This window comes from Aquila chrysaetos, chromosome 4 (genome assembly GCF_900496995.4).
Source record: "Aquila chrysaetos chrysaetos chromosome 4, bAquChr1.4, whole genome shotgun sequence".
Lineage (NCBI taxonomy): Eukaryota > Metazoa > Chordata > Aves > Accipitriformes > Accipitridae > Aquila > Aquila chrysaetos.
The window spans coordinates 67247850-67272909 of record NC_044007.1 but is presented as its reverse complement, the minus strand read 5'-3'; the positions used below and the strand labels follow the sequence as shown (position 1 = coordinate 67272909).

The following is a 25060-nucleotide window of genomic DNA, read 5'->3' as shown; positions in this document are numbered from 1 at the left end:
AAACATCAGTGCTGTAAACAAAATTGAGTTGAATGCTGTCAAATGAATGCAAAAGAGGAGGATTAGGTAAATTTTACTCCAGAGACTTGAGAGAACTGGTATGTGAAAATGCAGATAGTAAGAACTTTGGCTATTACCTTTAGAGGCAGGTAATGCAATCTGGATTTGGTATAAAAGATGGCATCTCACTTAAAGAATAGGAGTGTGTGTGTGTGTATACAGTGAGATATGGTACATAGGTGACAACAGTGGGAGTGGCAAAACTGGAGAGAGTCTGCTTACACAGTTCCTCGGAGCTCTCTTGAAGCTAAACTTCATGTTATCATTGATGACTGGCAGACAAAGCAGGAGTGTGCTGATAGAAACTTTCTGGTGACGTATAGTTCAGAAGCATTACCTGAACAGAGATGAGAAATAAACCAGAAGAATTGGATTACCTGAGGGAATGGTACAAGAGGGTAGAGGTGTATTTGTACAAAACAAAAATCGGTGCAGTTGGCAACTAACAGGATTTTTTTAATGTAAAATTCAACCAGGCAGCTGCAAACAATAATCCTGTGGTTGATCTTTCTCCTTCTATATGCTGCCTGTGTACTAAGGTTTTTGGGGAAAAAAAGCAAGTGTAATTTTTAAAGATACTAAGGTGTAGCAGAAGATACATGGAAGTACTGTAATCTTTGAACAAGATCATTTGATACCTCGTTCGGTTGACTTTATTTGTAGTTACTTATGCTCAAGAAAGCCCAAATTATAAGAGCTGCAGGGGCAACCTAAGTTACGGATTCCTTCCTCTCACGTTTGATTTGGCCAAAACACCTCAGTTGTGCTTGCTTGAGGCTCTGGGTAAGGTCAATAGAAAGCTAGACATTCCTGCAGAGCAAGTAAGATCTTGCATAAAAAACCTCTTTAAATTTAGCAAGTGAAGAATCAGATCAGCTGAATGTAGTGAAATCCATGGGCCAGATAGATACGCAGGGATATACCTGAGGGTGCTGAGAAAGTTGTCTCATGGAAGTGAGACGGCTCTTTGTCATCCATGAAAAGCCATGGTGACTGGGAGGTTCTGTATGACTGGAGAAAGACTGCTGTTAACCCGTCTTGAAGAAAATCTGGGGAGTTCCAGGCTGATGAGCCTTGGCTCGGTCCCTGGAAAGGTCATGCAGGCCTTTGCGTGGAATTAATATGTGAACACATAAAGGACAAGCAGGTAATCAGGAGCAAGCTAGCATGTATATGAGAGCAAATCACGCTTTACCGACATGATAGCCCTCTGTGGCGAATGACTGCATGGACAAGGGGAGAGTGTCACATGCAATACACTTTGTTAATAAGTTTGTTTGGTGCTGTGTGCCACCAGTTCTAGTTTTTCATTCTGCTTTAAGAGGTATCAGAATTGACAAGCAAGGTGTCAGCAAAGGTAGAATTGAATTTGAAAGTGTGGTGTAAAGAATAGTAGCTTGATTGGGGGGGGTCAGTGGTATCGAGGGTGTAGTAGTCTCATGTCTTTTTAGCCTGACTCATAACTCATTAAATACAAACTGATAAAACTAATGATAAATGGAAATGTTGCTTTGCCAGGATACTGTCAGTTCACACAAATACTTTCTGAAAGAATTGAAAATATGCTGTGCAAAACCTACAGATCAAATAAATATTTCTGATGTAGCTGTAGTAGCACACCAATGTGCTCAGATCTTCTGGTGAAATATTCTTGGCACATCACAGTATTGCAGTTTATTGCAATTTAATTGTACCTGACATTAAAGCAACTTAGTCAAGACTGGAAAGACTAAGTTTGTGGGGTTTTTTGTTGTTTTGTTTTGGTTTGGTTTTTTCCCCAACTAATTCTCCCTCTTTCTTTAGAAGTCGAAGTAAAGTTCTATCTCGTTGGTTGGCTGGTTTACCTCAGCAGCTTGCTTTGCTTGGCTTGAGAAACCCTGAGCTTTCAAATCAGCTGATTGACATCATTCACTCTGCTGCTTCTCGTTCGAACAAGGAATTATTACAAAGTTTACAAGCCACTGCTGCTCGAATATATGGTAAGACTTTTACAGTACAGCATAATGAATTTTGTCCATCACTTGGCAGGGAAGTTGCAATACCTGGAAAATACTGGTGTTTCCTAGGTGAAGGTAAAGTCTGTGTGTGCGGGGCAGGGGTGGGGGTTGGTTTAGTCCCTCCTAATAAAGGTTGAAATGAACTACGCGTGTCGTTTCCTAAAGGCTAGTAAAAAGATAAAAAACTTTAGTTCAAGTTAGCAGGACTTTAATCTTACAGAGTAGAAGCTTTTCAGTTTTTGTGAAATATGTTTCTGGTACTATTGCTTCTCTTCCCCCCCTGCCCCGTTCAGTGTTAATTACATTGTCCTCCCTTCAGCGGGTGCTGGAGCTCTTCGCTAAACAAGAGTAGTTAGAGAAGAGTGGGGTCGTCGCGCAAGACGCTCACCCCACGGAATCGCGACAAAGCGCGACAGTTTTTGTGTGTATGGGTGTGTTTTTTAAGAACTAACCGGAACGTCAGCGTGTTGATTCCCTCTCTGTGTGCCGGTAGATCCGCTAGATGGAACCCTGGTCCTGCTGCCGGCGGAGGCCCAGCGGCGGCTGGTGCAGCTGGTGTACTTTCTGCCCTGCCTGCCCGCCAGCCTGCTCGCCTGCCTCAGCCGCTGCTGCATCATGGGCAGGATGTCCTCCGAGCTGGCCGCCACGCTCATCGGGATACTGCACATGAGGTACGACGGTGAACGTGCGTTTTAGTTGGCTGTAACAAAAAACAACAACAACAAAAACAACCACCAACCCCCCCCCCCCCCCCCCAAAACGACCGAACAAAAAAATGCCACAAAAAAACTCCCAAAACCAACAAAACCCAAGCGTGAACATTTATTCGTTAAGCGTGAACTTTGTTGCCGGTTTGCACAAAAAAAAAAATCAACAGTGTGCAAGAATTGGCACTATGGAGAAAGTTGATGCCTCCATCAAACTTTACTCCTAGGCTTTCACTTCGACTCTGTCTTTACACCGACCGATTTTCTCCAATGCTTGATAACAAAATTGTATCGGTTACCTGTAAGGCTACACGGTATAGAGCACCCTCTACTCAGAACATCATCACCGGTGGTCTTTGTTCTGCCACTGATGCAGCTTTTCCTTGTAAATACTTTGACCCAACACTGTTTGTAGTGAAAAATAACCAACCGGTGTGTATTCTCATGTTCTGCTTCTTTTCAGAGTTTTAAAACTTGCTTTTCCTATAATTGCCACGCTTGCCTAGTAACTATGATTTGGCTATTTAAGTGTCTTGTTAGAAATTATTCATGCTCTTGTTGGTTTTGTCCTGGCTTGAAAGAGGGTAAGTTTGCCTGTGAAGTCAGGGAGAGAGGCTGCTGTTTCACCGAAGTGAGTGGAAGGCTTGCTGGGATTTCACAAGGGTGTTTTCCTTTGCTGCTTCTGGAAAAAATGTATTTGCTTTTCTCCATTGCTCAGTATTGTTGAACATGGGATAAATAAGCAGGAATTAAACTTATATGAATTATGCTTACAATGCTTTTTTTTTTCTTAATGCTTTTTGGAACTTAAACATTTTTTTATTGAAATATGACACAACACAATGTACTGTCAAATACAGACCTGTTCATACTAGGTGTATAACATGTGAATAACGTGACTAACATATGAAGTGATGGTGATGAAATTTATAATATACCATATGTAATGTATTACCGCTATAAAAATGAAATTCTGTCTAGTTTTGGGAAGGTGGACCTCAAATTTTATTTTTTAAAACAGAAAATTTCTCTGCCATATACTGGAAATTCAGTGACAAACCATAACCAGTTCAAAGACAGTCATTGTAAGAACTAAAGTCAGTAATAAGCACTCAGGTGCTTATTTTGTTGTTAGATTTTATCGGATTTTCAGTGTGGGAGATTTTTATAGTAATAGTATAACTGTTTTCTGAAGATTATCAGAAAGCTGCAGGTGGGCTGTGAGCATTTGATCCTTTTGGCAGAAGATGCAAGAGACAGCTGGAGGGCGGTGTGCTTGCCAAAAGTAGGTTATATCCCAACAACAGAGGAGGAGGAACAACTTCTCATTTTTGAGGGGCAAAGAAAGTCTTTTGATTTTAATTTATGTCATTTGGAACATGTTTTAAACTAAGTTGGATTCAAAGATTGTGGATTATTTACCCAAGAAGTCAATCTGAAATAACTAGATGGAGAAAAAAAAAAAAAAAAGTATTTGTGTAGTTATACTAGTGTGGTTTCTTGTATTGATAAGCCCTAACAGTCCTCCTTTCTGGAAGATTGCAAGTTCTGATGAAACTTGGAAAAGAGATTGCTCTTGATTGAGCGTTGGGGTTCTGGGGGGTGGTTTTTTTTTGATAAGGCTATTCTCACTTCATTGAGAGGAATCAGTGTTAAAAACAGGATCTTGGTCAGTTTTCTTTAGAAACATATCTGAACATAATGCAAGTCCTTGGAAAGATTAAAATGAGTCTTTTATGGACAAAGCGAATGCAACAGCTTTGAGAGCAAGGTCTCACCTATATAGCCAACTTAAAAACTCATACAAGTTTTAAAGGGCGTGTTGATGACACATTTTTTAGCTGTGGTTCAGCTTCTTAATATATAGGTGAAATTGACTTTGTGAAAAAGTACTGTATTTTCCTTATCACAGCCGTAGACGTTTTTATCGTAAAAACTTCATCCTAGGATGCCTTAAGAATTAGAGAACTGAGGTGATGTCAGAAATGTTAGTGGCTGCTGAGGGGGATGTCCAAAAAAAAAAAAAAAGTTGCTTTGGCAATTTAGGCATGCAAAGATAGGGAGATAAGTAACTTCGCAAGATCAGAAGAGTGTGATATGTCTTTTTCCTTGGAGAAGATGTTGTACAGTTAAGGAAACAGTGGTAGGTTTGCTAGACATGAACGTTAGCTGGGCATTACAAGCTTCATAACCTGTCATTCCACACAGGATACATGAACTAATTTTCCATCTCTTATCAGAAAAGCCAAGCTGGATTATTGTGTCCAGTTTTGTGGCTTGCTTTTAGATAATGATGTGGACAAACTGGATTGAGTTTAAAGGAGAGACGAAGAATGGTAGTCTGCAAATTGTGATAATACAGAATGACTGACAAATTGGAATTGTTAGGCAAATAAGGCTGGGAAGGAGGGGGAACCATGTGTGTAAAAGGCTGTTGAAAAGGAATGGGAGAATGCGGTTTTAGTAGGATTAGAAATATAGACCTTAAACCTTAGAAAAACGTTTTGTTTGAGTGCTAGCAAAATTTTCTAAAAGCAGAGATACATACTGGAATAGGCTGTGTAGGAAGGGGGTATGAATATACTTCACTGGAGATACTTAAAATCAGGTTGGACAAAAGTATATCACGTACGGCAGAGGTAAAGCCTTGAAGGAAGTGGAGGGACTGGGTAACTTCTGGTAATCACTTACAGCTCTTGTGATGCTCAGAGTTAAACATGCAAGTTTTTGCAATGAATGGTACTATAACAAAATGTATATAATTTCACAGTTCTGTGCCACAATGTGGTTCATGGGACACTTTCTGTAGTTTTAGATAATGATAGTTTTGCATAGAGAAACTGATACAAATCAGTCCGTTGGGAGACATCATTGATGAGTAAACCCGATGTTGTCAGTAGATGGCACTGTTTTTCTTCCAGTACATTCATGTTCTGTTTGGTGAGGGGGGAAATTTTTAGAAATTTCTTTTCTTCTATGCCACCTGCTTATCTGTCATGCTTTAAATAGCATTCAGGAGCGTCAGAGACTCACTGCTGTATTTGGTAATTGTTCTTAATTTCTTCAGAAGCCTTTATTTCTACATTATTTTTGACTGGCAAAGCATGTACATTTTTACATGCACCTGAGAATGCACGTACATACCCATGTATATTTGCCAGGGAGAAGCTATGTTAAGGTGGATTTGATGAGAGTACATATGGATGATAATAAGACTGTTGCAGTTATTCCAGGAACAATCATTATAAACTCAAGGAAGTCATAGCTTTTTTGTGTGTGTAAACTATAAAAGTAGATAGTAAATGTATCCAGATGGCTTAAACCACAGCCCTGTGATGATATCAGGCAGTAACATTAAATTATAATTATTGCATGTTAACTTTTAGATTTTTTTTTGTTGATTAGAAATGAATTTTGAAGACATTCAATAGTTTCCACTTCTTATTTTTGCAACGGTGAAATGAATAGCCAGGTGGTCTGCAGGAGCCCATTAAGTGAGCCACGGTGGGCTCCGTGTGCTGAGAATGAAGATGATGTTGACAGTATTTCCATATGTAATGGGAAGCTTTCTGAGCCTGGGAGGACGATTATCTATACTGTTAAGTTATTAGGATGGTTCCTGTCATGTTTTTGGTCTATATTTGCTGAAGCTTTACCAGTTAGCACAGGCCAAGGACTGTTCTGAAAAGAAGGCTGAAATGCAGCCACCCCATTTTGGATGCTGGTATGAACATGGCCAGATTTAGACTAATTGATCTCTGTGCCAACGAACAGATGTTGGTGCTGTTTGGGTCACTGGGACAGCTACAGCTGGTGAGTTTCAGGTGAAGCTGAGGGACAGAAGGTGTTGTCTTGGCTTAATTTCTGTGTTGCTCTCCAGTGCCTGCCTTGTGCCTACTGTGTGGGACCTGAGATGTAAGTAACTTTAATAAATCCAGGCAGGTAGGGTTCTGAGAGATGGAAGTGTGCCAGGGTTTTGAAGTATAAATCTTTCTCCCCACTCCTGTCCATACACAAACAGGTGAGGAGGGGTGTGGAGCAACATGAGTGAACAATCTGTGACTTCAGACAGAGAAATGAGAGGTAGCAGCTTCTTGGAAGGAGATTTAAGCCTCTGATGAGCTTGAATTTACAGAGACAAATGGAAGGGTGTGGGAACTATTTTAGAACGTCTCTGCATCGAATCTACTGGATGGGTTTTTCTGTGGTCTTTAGGTAATAGTACTTAGATTGACACATTGAGATGTATCAATGATGCAGCGTGCCACGCTTCTAAAAGAATTAACTTCAATATTTTTAATTCATGATTTATTGGAATAACTGGTAAATAATCAGATAGTAGTTCTCTGCTAATTAAAGATGAATGGTTTAAGTGTTGGGTGGGAATATGTAACGTTTGGCATGAGAGGAACTTTGGTCTGAAATTCTTCATCTCAGCAATGGAGTTCTGGTGATTCCTTAAGGATGTGGATAGGGACAGGTAGACAATTCTCTCCAGGAAGTGAAGAAATGTATTAATCATTGATTGTCTAGTAGGGACTAAAGTCATAAATTTTAGCAGTGTTACAGGTAGAGCTGGAAAGAATTTTTGGTGTAATCCCTCTACGCTTACTTTCTACATTTGTAGGGCAGATTGGCTACTTCAGAATGGTTTTTAAAGGACTAGTGAGGCACGTGCTTATTTTTTGAGTACTTTTTGGAAGACTGGCTTTGAGGCAAATCTTTTTGTCAAATATGGAAATGTATTAAATGTTGTAAACTCACCTTCTTGTATATGGTAGATTGTCTTGTTTGTGTGACAAAAGGGAGGTCTGCTGTTTACATACCAAAATCTGAACTGTAGCAGTTGCAGAGGAGCACCATCTGTCACCATTTGTTAGGCTCAATGTTTTTGGTTGCTGCTACTTAGTGAGTTTGTGGCAATTGAATGGCAGATATTCTTGCAAACACGTTTCTTTTCTTTCCTCCTCTTTTGTATAAGAGGATACTGAAGATGATTAATATATAATCTGAGTACTTACTGTGATGTATTCTATTCTATGAAATATGGATTAAGACATGCAGATTATGAGATTGTGATCAAATATATAAACTGGGAAGTTACATTGCTGACTTCACAGGAAAAGTTCTCTGTCTCCTCTTAAGATGTCTTGAGATACAAATAAGGAAAACCTATTCAGTGTAATTACATAAATGCAATTTATTTATGTGCCTTTATTCAGCGTAATTACATAAATGCAATTTATTTATGTGCGTTACTTATGCATAATAGTTATGGCTTTTTAGAGCTTTTTATGCATTGGAACAGTGTGTCTGGAAATTATTTTGCTGTAATAGAGAATTGGACAGATAATATTTCACTGCCTAGATAAAAAACAATGGGAGTTAATTTACAGCATTTCTCTCTTGAAGTAGAGTGTCCATAAATGAGATCTCCAATGGCTTCAAACAGCCATTTCTTATTCTTGTGGGGTCTTTGCCTGCTGGGGTCTTGCGAAGAGTTGTTGTTTCTGTAGTTGTAGAAAAGAAGAAGGGTGAGGACAATATAAATAAAAGCTGAGTGCTCTCTCCCAGTGAGACATAAATTGTGTGGGAGTTCCTAGTCTTCACAGGTTTGAGATAACTCTGGGGGTAACTTGCATTCTGCTTGTTGTAACTGTAAATGGACTCTTCCTTAAGAGGTAGTGCCTTTAAATATTCAGTTGCTTTCCAGACAATAATGAGGGAGCTCAGCTGGCGTCTCATCAAGCAGCCTGGCATGCTTGTTGGTTCCTGCTATCCTCAGGAATCTGGTGTTTGGAAAGAACTGGGATGGGCTTTTCAACATCTGTTTGGTATAAGGTGTAAAATTCTATGTCTCCAAATATATTACCCAGAGATGTTTTAGAGTCATAATAGAGTTTAAAGTTTTCTATAGATATTTCCTTTGTAAGTAAATACTACTTTTACTTCAGTCATCCTAGTTACGTGATCTGCAGCCTTTGAGGAGGCACAGTGAGAATGCAAAATGTAGGTAATGAAGAGCCTATATACTACTACTTTAAAGACTTATTGAATGCATTATTGTAGACAAGAAAACGAAAAACATTATATTCCCAAAAAGTATTTGCAAGCTGGAGAGGATATTGTAACCCATTATTGTGAATAACACCACTGATAGAGCAATTGAAGACAGTAATTCTCATACAAATGAAGTGTAGGAAAGATTTCAGAACAGTATATTGTTTTTAAAAAAGGAAGACCTAAATAAAATCAAAATTCCACCACAATAAGCTAAGTTCTTAAAAAAAAAAAAAAAAAAATCAAGTCATTACAAATGGTAAAATGGAAAGTCAACTCAATATACCTTGGAGAATATGTTGAAAAGCACACATGTATAGGAAGGTGTAGTAATTATGAATGGGTTGCTAGAAAAATGTAAGAATAGTAAGGTGTGTGTTCACTGCAAAGTGATTTTTCTGGCTATATTTTCACACCCCTAAATTTAGAAGCAAAAATGAAGAGGGAAAGTATTAAAAAGGTAACAAGAATGCTTAAGGCACTATGGAATATAAACTAAAAAGAAGAGTGTGCTTTCAAAATGCTGGCATTTCCCTGACTGGGTGCCAGTGAGGATGAAGGGTAAAAGATTGATCTGTTTTCCTTGCTGCAAGATCAGAAAGGATCCATAGTTCTTGAGAATTGGATCCTGGGATGGGTTACGGTGCATTTCTTCATCCACATCTGGTCAGCAAATTTCCTTTTTCTTGCTCACTGTTATGTAAAGGTTTAGGACTTGAGAGAGGGAGATGGCTAAGCTTGTGTTTAAGGATATGGCCCTCTAAATTTGTCCTCAGGTGGTTGTTTGTAGTTTGATATTCCTAACAAAGGGGAAAAGAATTATGTTGCTGCACTTACAATTGCACCAGTCAGTAAATGCTGTTTGCTCATTAGTGAATGTTTCTTCCGATTTGTGCTCTCATTTATAATGTGTAAGCAATTCTTTTCTTCAGGCAACCTTTGCAACCATGGAGCAAATGAGTGGCTGACAGGCTTACTTTTAACAATGTGTAGCTCAAATTGTTGTTTTCTTAAAATAGGGTTCATATTTTTCCCCAAATCCCTGGTAATTCCTTGCAGATTTTTGTTGTATTTTGCCACAGCTTCAAATGGAAACACTTGATCCTTCCAAAGAGATAATGAAAGTTAAAACAGAAAACACACACTAACAAACCATTGCCTACATATGGTAACCTGTTAGAGGAGAAGGAAGATAAAAACTCTTCACTTGCTCTCTGAGTTTATGTTCAGGACCTGTGCTACCTGGAGCTAAGATAGTGTGAATGATGAGATGGGTACAGGGTTGGAGAAGTATTCAAAGATTCGATTTTATTTATTTATTTCTTTTAACAATTTCAACATCAGTTTGTGACAGTCTGTTTCCTGTCTCTTCAAGAACTAGTATGAAAACTGAGGGTGCTGATACTCATTAACAGTGTAACACAAAACTGATTTGATTAAGTTGATGCAGGAACCTGAGTTTATACTTTATTGCAGTTGCATTTCAATTTGACAGAAATTATTTTTCATTAAAGCTAAACAGCAATAAACTATGCCAAAGCTGAGATAAATATTGGCACAGGGCTTTTTAGTGTTTTAAAAGAACAGATTTTACAGTAGTGCAAGTACATGCCTACAGTGGGGGAAAACTCATTTTAGAATGATTTTATAACCTAGAATTAAAGAAACAATTGTGGGAAGCCTTGGTTTAAATCTGTGATCAATGGTTGATAAATTTAAAATGGGAACACCTACCACAGTTAGGTTTCTCAAGCTATTCTTTTGCAAATGTTTAAAGAACTCTGCAAAGCTTCAGGAACACCCTGTGCTGGAATATTCTCTATTAGGCAGTGGAAGCACTTTCATGGAAGGTGAAAGAATTGAATTTTCGTTTCCTTGAATGGAAAACCCAGACCCTTGGTCTTGCACTTCTTGAGTTCTGTAATCCTCAGACTTATGAACAAAAGGGTGATAGTATCAATGCCTTAGAAGAACTGTGGATCTTGCATTCGCTTTTTCTTGTTTTACTTTAAAAATACTTGAAGACTGAACTCAGGGGTTTTTGAGATTCATTATACTTTTTTTAAATTTTATTGCTCAACAACAAAAATAAAAAAAACTAACCCAAATTCTAAGCAAAACTTGCTGTCTGAGTTAGAGTTTGAGCAGTGTGTTTTACAGGAGGACAAGTGGAAGGATAATGTCTAAAATGACTGCAGCAAGGTTCATCAGAGTTGTTCTACCAGAGACCTCTAAATTACCCAAAGACTCCTTATGACTATGTAAGTCAAAACAAACACCTTAAACCTGAACCAGAAATCACTTGGTAGCTAGTTTAGATCAGGAAGCACAAAGATAATAGCCTGTAGTTGGGAAATAACCACTTGTGCACAAACTGCAGTTGTGTTATTTTGCAACTGTGTGATATAGCTCAACCTGAAAATAACAACAATGGGAACAAAAGCAGTGAAGTCCATCTGGAGTTAAAAGAAAAGTTAGCAGCAAGTGATAAAAGGAATGCATTGCACAACTGCTGTTACTGAGAAATACTTGCTATGCTAAAGGCAAGAGAAGCAGTGATTTTTATGTTAATTAGATTCAGCTTTTTTTAATACCATTTGGCATACAGAGCAGGTTACCTAAAGGTACAATTCTAAACCTCAGTGGGGAGATTCTTATGGAGAGCAGGTAACCTTATGGAAATTACAACATGTAATTCATCATAGTTAATGTGGGTTTGGACTAGCTTACTGGAGAGGTCTCACTCATATGCAATTTGATAACAGGTTCCCATTGTGAGTAAAAATTTATTCAAAAAAGGGAGGTTATAATATGCTTATTATCCCTCTTCCACCTATAAATCAGGTTTTATTTTTTTAGTTTTAAATGTCTAGCATGTAATTTATAAGCATCTTGAAAACATAGTTTAAAAGTGTACATGTATTTGTAGTGCATCAACATTGGTTCTAGAGTTAAATTTCTTTTGTTCTGTGTTCTTTATCTTGCTCCTTTAATGCAAACCTCAAAATTGAGCAGCTTTAACTATGTTAGACATTTGGGTTCTAAGGTAATTGAGGTGTTGACAGCTGGTTAGACTTGTATTTAAACAAACTTGTTCTATGCCGTAATGGTGTTCTGCTTGTATTTGTTATATAGAAAGACATTTCAGACAAGGTCTTTGTCTTAATTTGTTATGATATATTTGTGAGATCCTTATCTAGTCTTTGATTACATGTTGTCATGTTATTTTTCCATTCTACGTTCTGTATTGAGTGCATCATGCTCACTGGAGGAGCGTTCACATAATGTTACACTTTGTCCCTGTTATTTCAGTAGAAGACTCCATGTTTTGTCTGTTGTAGTATGTCCCACTTGGAAAACAAAGTGATTGCCGCTGCCCATGGAATTTTGTGTTGTGCTGAAGTATTTTCACAGCTGTAGGAGATGAAGAGGTGATATTTTTCCCAACTTACAGATGAGGAACTGAGGCAAGGAAAAGGTGTAGACAGAAGTACATAGAAGTACCTGCTCACTTTAGGAATTCAGCATGAAACATTTGGGCACTGATTTTTCAGAATATTTAGCATTTTCTATCTTGAAACCAAAGGATTGACTTCAATTTCACTGTAAGTGCAAATGGAGCAGTAGCGATCAGATGTGCTGCTCTTTAAGATACATGAAGCTGTGTCGCTCCACAGCTGTTACTGCCCTTTTAGTCCTTTACTCACTGTTGAACTGTTGCAGGGCTAGCGATAACTAGCAAAAAAGGGATGAGAGAAGCCTCTGCTATGAATAATGTAGGGATTTTTTCTATTCTAAAAGTAAATTAATACTTCATCTGATGATTCTTGGAGAAACGTGTTACCACTGACTTCCTGTCCTCCAATTTTAAAAAGTGTTTGTCTAGCATCTCATAGAACCTCTGTGATACAGACAGGAGGGTGATCCAGTATAATGCCTAAAACCTATTTGTTTACCTGTATTTGTGAGCTAATCCTTTCTTCTTCCTTTTTTAACCATCTCGTGCCTCATACACTGTGCACATTATAGATGTTGCAATAAATAAAGCAGGGACAGGTCAGGCTGTGTTATCTTTCATTGCATAATCCTGACCGATCCATTCATCCATGATTTGAATGAGGCATAGATTTTTTTAGAGAAAATATGAAACATAATATTATCATACTCTAAGGCATATGTACAAAGGTGACAAGCTGAAGACTATAAGCAACTTTCTTGTCACTTTCTAAACTGAATGCTAGATTATTTGTAACATTAATGGTCTTTTAACATTGAGGCTTCTTTCACGTATGTAATAGCTTTCACTTTTTTAAAAAAGTAGACTGCAACTGAATTTGGGGATCTTGGTTTTGTGTGTGTGTGTCTCGCTAGCTCTTCTTGTGGATGAGTCTTAACCATTTAATAGCTGTATCAAGGGTTTGTGTCTTACTCTGCCTCCACGTTCCCAGGGCAGAACAGCAACGATTCTCTCTGCTTCCTCTTAGGTCTACATCAGTGGCACTTAGTTTGGCATGCTGTTAGGATGCTTAAAATGCTTGTCCTGTTTTGCAAGCGTGCAGATAGTCAGATGTGGGTAGAAAAACAAAACTGCTGAAGTGTTTGAAAAATTTCCACTTAGCAATAAGCTTCAGAATCCTTTTTCATGTCCAGGGATCTCCTGAACCTATTGCAGTTGATGTGTTTGCTAGCCTGCAGTGAATCTGAGTTTTTGTTCAGTCTTTTCTGGAGTTCATGTAAAATTCTTGCATCCTCTGGTCCTATTATGAGGAATTTGACACATCTGCTAACTGTTGCATGGAAAAATATTTTCATATTTTATTATTTTAAACCAGATTCTGACTAGCTTTGTCACGCAAGTCCCTAGTCGCTGAATTCGGGCTTATCACAAGTTCTTTCCATGTTTTCTGTCTTCCTGCCCAAGGTATTTTTTTTATTTTCACATTTCCCCAATTCCATTTGCAGCTTATCATCTGACGTATCTCTTCCAGCCTCTTGCATTCCCACCGTTTTGCTCAGTGATTGCATCACAGTTTGAATTTCTGTGTCCAGTAAGTCCTAAATTCTCCTGAATCTCCCTTCATGCTCCCCAATGCTTATTTTGGTATAATGAGTGACCTCAAGTCTGACTCATGGTCCCTCTGCATTAGATTCAGGCAGCTTCTTCCCCCACATTGAACAGGATATGGGCTGTCTTCTGGTATATGGATCTAATTCTTGTGTGAATATTCACCTTACGTAGAATCTCTGGGGAAATAGGTTGCAAGACCTCTTGCTGATTTAGTTGAGTATGTGTGAAATCTCTTTGATGCTGTAATGAGTCGGACTGGGATCTCCTCGGAAGGAGGGAAGAAATTCTCCCTTCTCCTGGGAAAAGACTACTGGCCGTGCCCGAGGGTTGTCTTTGGAGAACTCAGCGTTGGCAGCCAAGTGGCAGCCTTATGAATGGAGAGAGATTGAGAGAGTACAGGTTAAGAAAAGGAAGCACCGAGCCAGGCCTCAGAGGAGGACCAAAAGCTGCCAGCACCACAAAGTCACTAGGTTGCCTGAAATATGCCTGGAAATAAGGTCTGCCATTAAGAATACAGTGTGAAGTGGGAGCTTTATTTAATAAAGCTTTTGTTTGTTCTCTCTCACCTAGCTGTGATTTGCTTTTTTATATCCCCCCCCCCCCCCCCCCAATTAATTATCCTACATGGTAGTCTGATTAAATCCTGAATTTTTTCTTTAGTTTAAAGAAATTCTGAAATTCCTTTTTTTTTTTTTTTTTTGCTTTCTTTTTGAGTAGCTCCAGACACGTGCATATTCTAGCTGTCATTTTTGTGATGCTGAGATACTGTGGATGGATTTTCATGGGGTGGCAAAATGTATATGCCTGGCACAAAGGTGTTCCAAATTTGATATTTTTACTCCCAAAACATGGAGCTGTAAAAAAATTTCTGAAAAACAAGCTTTCCAGAATTTTGTTACCCATGAGCTAAGCCATTTTGGCTGTTAGCAGAGAGAAATTAGGAAAAAAGTGATCTGAGGCAGATAGTTGGCTTGGAAAATTGCATTTGAAAGCTCTGAAATTTTGCAAGATTATAAGAGCAGAAAGCAGCACTCTCTTACAGCAAAGATCCATAGTCTGCAGTGCAAGTGCCAAGAGCAGCATACAAGTAAATTTGAATAATATGCATTTTGCATAATGTGGTGTAGCTCTGAGCTGCAGCCTTTTTAAGAAAGCATGTGTGAGATGTACTTGTTCCCAGCTCGTGGCTTTCTCCTGATTCTGCACTGATACATGGGCAAGACACTACCGTTAGGTGGTCAGCGGTGTTTGCTTGCTGCGAGTTTCCACAAGCATGCATGGCTTCTAATTTGAGAAACAAAAGTAGGCTGGTGCTCCACTTCTTACAGATTGCCCCTAAAAAGGGAAGTGTCAGGCAGCTTTGATAATGGGTTTGCTCCTGTCTTTGCATATTGCTCCTTTTTGTGTTCTAAATCTCAAAGCAAGTTTTTAATTTAGGTCTGTGTTTAATAGCTTTAGCTACTCTAAAATAGATGCTGAGACTGCTTTTAAATGGGATCTATTGTTCATGTAAAGAGCTGTATTAAAAGTAGTGGATATAATGAAAAATACAGCCCAGCTTTGTAATATAGTAACTTTTACCAAATAAGGGAAATAAAACTAATTTAATTTACTGTGTGTTGGCTGTCGTCACAGTATTAAAGGTTATACCGGTATTGATGAAAAGTTGCTATCTCAGTAGTTTAATCAACTTAACACCTAAGCCCATGTAGGGGTACAAAGTTCAATATTACTTGTCTCAAAAAGAGCAAGTTCTGTTTTTGAAGCTATTTAAAATGCGATTCTAACAACAGCGGTTAGAAACAGGAATGCTAAAATTAACAATTTAGTCATGCTAATTGATTGTATTGTGCAGGTAGGTTGTGAATTCTTAATTATATGGTTTTTAATAAACTATCTGCTGTTGGTTTTGTGCAGATCATCCTTTGCAGGCTGGAAGTGCCAAGTGCAGGATAATTCTGTGAATGATGTGGACTATTTCAGCTTCTTGTTTTCAACCCTTATAGGTAATCCATGTGAATGTCATAATTCAGAATTAGCAAGATGAAATTTGTTTTGATAGTCAATTACTGGATTTAATTGAGAATAAATGGTGTACTAAGTACCTCCTGAAAGTAATTCTAATCTTGTTACATATTTTTGATATGAGATAGACCCTTTTTTCTCTTGATCTGATTTTTGACACCCTATTTTTACACTTTGCAAATATTTAGCCCAAGTGGCATACTTTCTTTTCATTCTAGCAACTTCCTTTGGAAAGTATGAGGAAAACCTAAATTCGGCATATGACGTGAACAAGAATTTTTTTTCTAGATTTAAGTAAATGCCTTTTATTGGCTCGTAACAATATAAATGAGTGCCTCTGGGATTTCTGGTGGACTGCTTACGCTATTAAAAACATTCCATCAGAATAAAGTAATCAAAGTATGTTGAAGTGAGCTGCCCAGGGTCAGCATGTGAGCAGAATTACTTCTGCTACTATATTCTTACTCAGATATAAAAATAGTTGTATTCTGTGGTGATGCAACTTTGGGAAATTACAGTGGTTAAAATGGCATAATATTACTGAGAAATATCTTCCAGTAACTTGTCCTGTGGTAAAAAGAAAGTGTCTTTTCTTCATCATCTCAGTCATTCATAATGTTCAACTACTTTGGTTTCAAAAATTACCTTTTTTCCTAAAACAGTGAAGAGAGCACTGTACTGATAGCTGAGAAAATGAAAGCAAAACCAAAGTGACTGTTTTGGAGCAGTAGTCCTGTTTTACTAAAACATCTGCTACCTGGCTAGAAGTAATTAGCCAGATGATTTTTTTTTATTTTTTTTTAACCCTGAGGTTATGTTAGGTTACTGAGTTACTGTGAACACATGGTGAACTGTCTTGCATTATACGTGATTGGCTTATTACTTTTTAAAGATACCGACGTTGAAAATAGCAGCATAACACTGGCCTCTTAGAGGTTTTTTTTTTATACCACGTTATAGTTTAAATGGGTAAGCCATTGATTTTTCAAATATATTTGTTTTCTTTCAGAAGTCAGAATTTGGATTTTTATATACTTATTTTAAAATACCAAGCAAGAGCTTTCAACAAAGAAATGTTACACAGACGTAATATAAAAGGCAGTTTTTGTCAATGATGCTGTTGAAGTAGAACAGTGCTTGGCTTGTTTTGTGATACTGTTGTACTGCTTCTTTTTCTCTAGGGTTTTCAAGAGAGGAGCTGACTAGTCTCCAGGGCATTAGAGGAAAACCACACATTAGCCAGACACAGCTTTCACCTGTCCGTCTTTACCTAACTGATCTGGACCAGTTTTTACACCACTGGGCTGTGACAGAGGTAATACATCAACACTAATTCTAAATGACAGCATACAAACTCGGAGTGCTCTCCATCCCTTTTCCACAGATGCCTAAATCTTCTTGTGAGTTGAGTTGAAAAAAGAATGAAAAATATAATAGCTGTCAAACAGCCAACGTTTTTCTACAGCCATCAGATAGTATTTTGAAGGAAGCTGCTTTAAAAGGTGAATGTTCAGACATCTAGTGTGCAAAACAATACTCATGGAAAAAACGGGTTGAGAAGGCTTGGTGGAAAATTCTTAAACACTAATAAGATTAAGGCCAGCAATCTGTTTTGGCTTTCAAAACTAAATTAATTGTAAAAATACTAATTATAAAGAGTTTGAGAGTAAATTCCACTGTTAATTAAAAAGCACTTGCATTAGATGAGATTTTAACTTGGAAGTAATATTAAGTTGGCACTGGTGATTATTTAGAATAACTTCTGATACTTATTTAATCAAAATTTACTGGGATTAAAAACTTCACTGTGAATTCAGTTCCTGCTTGTAAGATCGTAAGAGCTGAAAGCTTAATTTTATTGTTGGTTCTAAAGAGATCTGAGCCACCAGATTTTATTTGGAACAGGTGCATTAGTCTTCATTCTGGCTCAACTCTTTTTATTGTTTAGCTCACCAGAAACCACTTTAAGGTGTGAAATCATGTTTTAATGATATGCCAATTTGACAGGATTTATGAAATCTCTGTCATGAATACAGGAAGAAGAGTGTAACAGAAGTTTTTAGTTGTATGATTTATTCTGAGGTTTTGTGGCAGTCTTTTTGGTTCAAGAAAGCAGTATAGTGATTTTTCTCTTCTAATTCATAAAGTTTAAATGGTAATCTGCTGAAACTAATGATAGTCCGAGGCATATACTGAATATGTGCTATTATGTACTGAAAAGTATTTTAAGCAAAGTTGTTGTTTGGTACCGTGACTGACGCACGTCTTTAGATGTCCTGCCTTCAGTCAGTTGGCCTCTGGAGCAGCTAAACTTTCTAATTTGTTTGGCTTTGTCTCTTCTGGGCAGTAAGGAAATGTTTTCTCACCAAAACGCCTTTCTCCAGTATTGAAAAACTAGAATGCTTTCTCTCCCTGTTCTGTACAGAACTGTTCCTCTGTGAATGCACCAGAGGGATTACTTGTTTCTCAAAGAGTTAGCATAATCCCATACAGCATCTGAAGGATTTATGTATACTTTACCTGTTTCTGAAAATGCCACCTCTTGTGTCTTCTCCGTCCTCTTTTTGCTTCTTTCCCACAAATCTAGCAAAGTTGGTTGAGATACGACACAATGGGATTATTTTCACTTAGGGACAGTGAAGTAGTTTGATTGTAGATAGCTTGTTTGTGCCTTTGGTTCCTGGTTACAAGTTTGATTTACTTCTGCTACAATCTTTTCAGTGTTTTGGTGCCATCGGGGAGAGTCATTATTTTCAGAAATTTGCGACTTGCTTTTGTTGAAGTACCTTTTCTTGGGAAAGATACAAGGTGCTCTCTCAGGTTCTCAGAAGTGGATGGCAGTCATGAAGCAAAGAGCTGGATATCCTTGGTTAGTAATGAAAGAGGATTTAAACATCCCATGGAGCATTGCACTACTTCTGCAGTTATGTCAGCCTGAAGTCTTTTCTGGAGATTAATTTATGAAAGCGAGAATAGGAATAAAAGTCCCATGCATCAAAAATCTGTCTGAAAGGCAATGAGACGTTCTAGACCCACTTCATTTTGTAGACTCTTACAAGAAGGGAGTCCTGGACTGCCGCTTACGACTCTGAGCTTGAGAAGGAGATGGCAGGCTTTTCCCCATAAGCATGTTCATGATTGTGGAGAGAAAGTTTCTAGTGAGCTGGGTTATATCAGATACACCTAGGATGTGATTGGGAATAGTCAGCAAGGATTTATGAAGGGCAAATTGTGCTCAACCAACCTGTTAGCCTTCTGCAACAAGGTGTCTCACTTGGTGGGTGAAGGGAGAGCAATTTATCTTGACTTGAATGAGGTTTTTGGTGCTGTATCCCATAACATCCTTGTGGACATACTGACAAAGAATGGCTTAGGTAAATAGGCAGATAGGTGGATTGAAAGCTGCCTGAACAGCCAGGCCAGAGGGTTGTGATCGGTGGTGCAAAGTCCTGTTGGAGGCAAGTCACTAGTGGTGTACCCCAGGGATCAGTACTGGGGCCAGTACTTTCTAACCTTCATTAATGACCTGGACAATAAGACCAAGTGCAACCTCAGCAAGCTTGCAAATGGTACAAAACTGGGAGGATTGGGTGATAGGTCAGATGGTTGTGCTGATGTTCAGAGGGATATCGCTGGAGAACTGGGCAGAGAGGAACCTCATGAAGTTCAGTAAAGGAAAATGCAGAATCGTGCACCTGGGGAGGAGTAGCCTCAGGCACCAGTAAATGCTGGAGGCTGACCAGCTCTGCAGAGAAGGACCTTGAGGTTCTGGTGGACAACAAGCTGACCATGAGCAAGCAATGCATGCTTGTGGGGGGCAAAAAGCCCAACAGGGTTCTGGGCTGCATGAGGAGGAGTGTTGCCAGCAGGTCGACAGAGGTGATCCTCCTTCTCTACACAGCACTGGTGAGGTCACATCTGAAGTACTGTGTCCAGTTTTGGGCTCCCTAGTACAAGAGAGATGTGGACGTACTGGAGCATCTTTCATATGAAACGATGCTGAGAGAGCTGGGGCTGTTCAGCCTGGACGAGAGAAGGCTCAGGGGGGAATCTTACCAGCGTGCGTAGATACCTGATGGGAGGGAACGAAGAGGTTGGAGCTAGACTCTTCTCCGTAGTGATCTGTGACAGGACAAGAGGGCACAAATTAAAACACATGAAGTTCTATCTAAACACAAGAGACCTTTTTTCGCAGTGAGGGTGGTCAAACACTGGAAAAAGTAGCCTAGAGATGTTATGGTTCCTATCTATGGGTAGTACTCAGAACCACGATGGACACAGTGCTGGGTGACCTGCTCTAGCTGACATCGCTTGAGCAGGAGTGTTGGACTAGAGGAACTTGAGGGTGTCCCTTCCAACTTCAATGATTCTGTGATTCTTTGAAAACGTCTCCTCTTGAAAAAAACAGAACTTTTGTTTCACCATCCACAAATCTCTTCTTTTTTTTTTTTTTTTTTTTTTTTTTTTTTTTTTTTTTTTTTTTTTAAGAGCATAATGAGATTCCCAGTATGGGGAGATTTTATTTTTTATTTGATAGGTTGTTACACTTACATATGATCTGGAAGTCAAACTGTTCCCGTTAAATGCTTGCCAGAAGGACTGGTGGTATTGCAATGCATTTGGGGTGTTCCCCTGAGAATTGCTATTTTTTGTTTCCATGGAATTTGTGGACAGAAAAGTAGGGGCACTTCTTCAGTAGCTTCCTTTCCTACTAGAGAAAAATGAAGATATTCTTTCTTCTTGCGTCTGATCTGGTAATAATGGTCTCTGGGATACACTGTTTGTGTTCCAGATCTCTTTGTTTTTACAAAGAGAAGAGCTCAGTATTAAGGCAACCACTTCCTTTTATCAGTCACAGGATTCCATTCATTTTTCACTTGGCTGGTTTTGATTTCAGATGCAATTGTAGATATAGTAAGTGATATATAAACAAAACTATGCTGAAGTTACCACGTTAAAAAAAAAAAAAAAATCAGATGTAAAGCTTTTAGATGACTGTTTTCTCTGTGTTTAAATATCTAATACCGGTGCTGTGTTCATTAAGTTTTAGGAGTTTTCTCTTTTTGTTGTTGAGTACCATTCTCCAACCTCAAACATGTTGACCCATATTCTATTTTATGTTCAATTTGTAAAGAAAACATTCTGGGGACTATAGTCCTTAAAAACTTTGGGATTTGGAGGCTGGACCATTTTTATTAAAAAAAAAAAAAGGGGGGGGGGGGAAGAGAAAAATCCTGGCTTGGGAAAAACCTTTCAGTTCAAGATTTGCCAGGAATACTTTTTGTAGAGCAAGTAGATTCCACCTGGTATTGAACAAGCTACTCTTTTTTCAAAACAAAATAAACCAAACAGGAACAAACCCCCCCAAAACCCAGAGCTGCGGCCTCTGGGGAGAAGAAAACTGCTAGCAAATCATGAGGCTCTTGTAGGACGTCTTGAAAGACAGTGTGGTAATGATGGATCTATGTGCATTGAGTTTGAGGGAGGGAGGTTTGGAGACCGCTTTCTTCCAAGTGGACATAGTTCAAGGTGTGACACAATTTCGGATTCAAAATATTTTTAGCTGTGACAAAATTATTTTATTTAAATAAAGAAGTGCTACAGGAAATAATAAACCCCAGCTTGAATTAGTCATGCTTTTGGTGGAAGTGAGTAGAGCAGCACACCTTCTGAATGCTGAATCTTTCATGCTTTCCCTTTCTGGATAAGGAAATTTATGGTGATGCTGTAATAAGGAAGTTTATGGTATGCTCTAATGTTAAGCAAAATATTTGTAGTAATTTAAAATACCTAGTAAATAAGAACAGCCCTCCGTTGGCTGCAGAGCAGGCAGCATTCAGGCCTCTACTTCATGTTTAGAATTGTTCATTTAAAGGAGTTCTCATTGTGTAGTTGTAATTCAGGGTTTCCTCATAACGGAAAAATACTTTATTGTAGATGGAGATAAATAAGGAACTGATGGAATTAGGATTTGACAGTCTGGTTTCCTATGAATAAATGAGACTAGTGATCAGATTCTTATTATTACTGGTCCATCCATCTTCCTCTTTCTTTTCTCCTAGACTAGTTTTGTCTAAACCATTGGCTAGTTTTTGGCGCTCTGCTAAAAGAGTAAAGTTGCAAATACTAGTTGCCCATGAGTTTTGTGAAAATAAGCAGGTGGAAGAGAAAAAACCCTCTAGCTTAGCACAAGGCAGTTTATAACTCGGTTTCTGCGTCCAGCTGGGCAGCCTGCACGTGCATCGCTCCGGACCAGGCTCAGCCCTGGGGGTGTCGGGGTTGTCAGGCAGGAGCAGGGGGGGTTACGGTGCCGAAAAAACGGAAGGGCAAGGGATGAAGGGTCCCAGGCGTGAATCTGTAGGCTTGTCGGCTTTATTGCTCGCTGCTCGACTTTGTTTTCAAATCCCGAGGAAGGCAGTCCCAGCTTTCTGTCACTAGCTAGCTGTACTGTGCAGCGAGTGGTGTTTATTTCTAATGGTAGTGAACTGTAAGAGGGAGTTTAATGCATAATGTACGCGTGCCAGAGATGCGAGAGAAGAAAAGGTATGCCTCTGGAGAAAGAGCAAGTTGTGTAAGGGAAAAGAATAACTTGAGGCACTTTCAAATGGCAGTTTGGACGTTTGGAGTGTTAATATAACCAGTGCACTTGGTAGCACATGGCTAACTATAATTGGTGAAAAAGCCAAACAAATGCACTTCTCGTAGGAATTAATGCTTTTAAGTGGTTTGTAACAAAAACTGCTTTGAGGTTTGTAACAAAAACTGCTTTGAGGTGGATACTGTTTGTAACTCTTTTTTTGTCTAAAGAGTGGCAATTGGTATAGTGGAAATCTGAAGCCAGATTTTTTTTGTGGAAGCTTTTAGGTAATGGTGATTTTTCACTTAAGGAGCAAAAAAGTATTCCTTTAAATGCTGTTTTGTGTAGCTGTAAAGGTTAATCTTCATATTTTGTCTAAAAGATATGTTAAATGTGGAAATCTTGGTTCCTTTTCTGGAGCAACTTCTACTTAAAATGACTTCTGCCTTATTAAAGCCAATTATTTAAAATCATATCCCTGTAGCTGAAATAGGTGGGGCTCCAGAACAAATGGTTGCAGCCTTAGGGAAGAGGCTTCAGTCTTTGCTCATTTTAACTGTGCCTATAGTGTTTGTCGGTAATATTGTTCACTCCCCTGTAATTGAATTGCTCTGCCAGTATCGAATGAAATAGCGCAAACAGAAATGAACAGTTTAACAAGGTAACCGTGTATATATGATAATTTCTGTTGTAATATTTGATGTTTGTGACACTTGACCATTTTGGCAGGGGAAGGCAAATGATAATTTGAAGGTTCTGCTTGAAGTCGAGATTCTAGAGTTATATTGAGCACATAGCTGACTTGAAGAAATAAAATACTCACCAAAATGTTTAAAACATAAGAGCAGACACTAGGGAAGGTCAGCTGCTTTTAAAAGCAGTCTTGAATTAAAAACCTTGGGATGCATGTAATGTAATATACTAATGTGTGTCAAAAATGGTGAAGTCTTATAAGTGAAATAGAGTTGGGAAGGCTCTATCTGCACTGATATGCTATGAAAAATTCTGACAAATCAATAAAGGTAGTAAGTCAATGCATGTAAATTAAACGTCCTGCAAGGATGTTTGTCTTGAAGTAAAAGGTGGTGGTGCAGCACTGTAGCTTAACTTCAAGCAGAGATTAACACTTCAAAAAACCACTAGATTTTTAAAATGCAGGTTTTGAGTTGAAGTTTCTGTTAAGATTTCAACTTGTTGTCTTTACTGAGATTTCCAGGTTAGAGTTACACTGGGGAGAAGCAGCAGCAGAGGGTAAATAGTATCCGTTCTGAACTAGAAATACGCTGTAATTTTTACCCTCTTTAGGGAGGATAAAATATTCTGTATAAGTCCATTAGTGTTTTGTAAAACCACATTTTATCCAAGCTTAATGTTTAGAAATGAAAATAATGTTGTTTTTCTTGAAAAGTAATGCAGATTTCAAAGAAACAAGAGAAATTATATAAATAAATGCCTCCTGAAATGAATGAATGAAGCTCTTTTTCAAAGGTATCTTCCATAATTTTCTTAAGACGTAAAAAACAAAACAAAATCCTCAAAACCCACCAAAAAACCCCAATAAAACCCAAACACCAAAACACAAACTCCCCAAAAACCTAACTTGATATTCGGGCCAGTGCTCCATTGTACCTGCATCACATACTTCCAGCGTATCTTGCGATGCCTTATAGCTGGGAGCTCACATGTTACTGGGTGCAACCGATGTGAATTAACATCTGCACAGTTACTGTGCATTATGCTATATATTCACATCCTGGCTTGTGATACCTAAACTAAATTTGCTCAAAAAGACAGACTTTGTGGGACAAGAGGTAGCTTCCTAAGTGTACAGTTTTCTGTGTTTTCCAATCCTTTTGTTTGGGGAAGGGGCAGGCAGGTGAATTTGGAGACTTGTACATCAGGTATGCCTTTGACCGTCCTGCACGTGGTGGTTTGACAAGGAGGCATCTGTGAGGAGCAGGTATCGGCCGCGGTGATGTTTTATAGGTGTGAGGAAGCTGCAGAGCTGTGAAAGAGGGGCTTATTATGGCTGCAAGAGGATGAAACAAAAGCTTCTTGGGTAGCAAAGCTATTTTGTGGTGTCCTTTCTTTGAATTTTGTTAGTAAGATGGCTCTGAGAAGAGAACCAGACCCGTGCCATTTTTCAGGTATAGCTTCATCTATTCCTGGATAGTACATTAGCTGTTGAGTATAAAACCTGGTTTTGCTGACAAAAGAAAATATTTTCAGAAATGCCTGTCGCTTAGTGAGGCAGTAGGATTGTTTCTAGCCGATAGTTCTCTGCCTCCTGGCACCAAATCTTGCTGGTACCCAGATTTAAACATGTGATCGAATTGTTGCACAGGAGGTGAGCGGTGGTGATTGCCACTCATGTATTTGTGTCCAGTGGCAAATAAAGATAACTTCACTTGGTTTAGTTGACTCTTAATATAGGTTTAACATCAGACTGCGTGCCACAGCCAAGGAGCCTGCAGACAGGCAATCACCACAGTTCAACAGATGCAAGATGAGTTTGTATGCTGCACTTATCCTGTTTCTGAGCCAGCAATTGGACATTAACTGTGTT

General features: G+C 38.7%; 1 protein-coding gene across 3 annotated transcripts in view; it reads left to right on the top strand.

Annotated features, from left to right (window-relative positions):
- Positions 1-25060, top strand: part of TEX10 (testis expressed 10) — a 60026-nt gene that overhangs the window by 24680 nt on the left and 10286 nt on the right. For all 3 annotated transcript variants that reach the window (XM_030011598.2, XM_030011601.2, XM_030011600.2), the window contains 4 exons: positions 1864-2039; positions 2551-2728; positions 15810-15898; positions 17099-17232. In XM_030011598.2, the coding sequence (XP_029867458.1) occupies positions 1864-2039; positions 2551-2728; positions 15810-15898; positions 17099-17232 (577 nt within the window). The remainder of the gene's footprint in view (positions 1-1863; positions 2040-2550; positions 2729-15809; positions 15899-17098; positions 17233-25060) is intronic.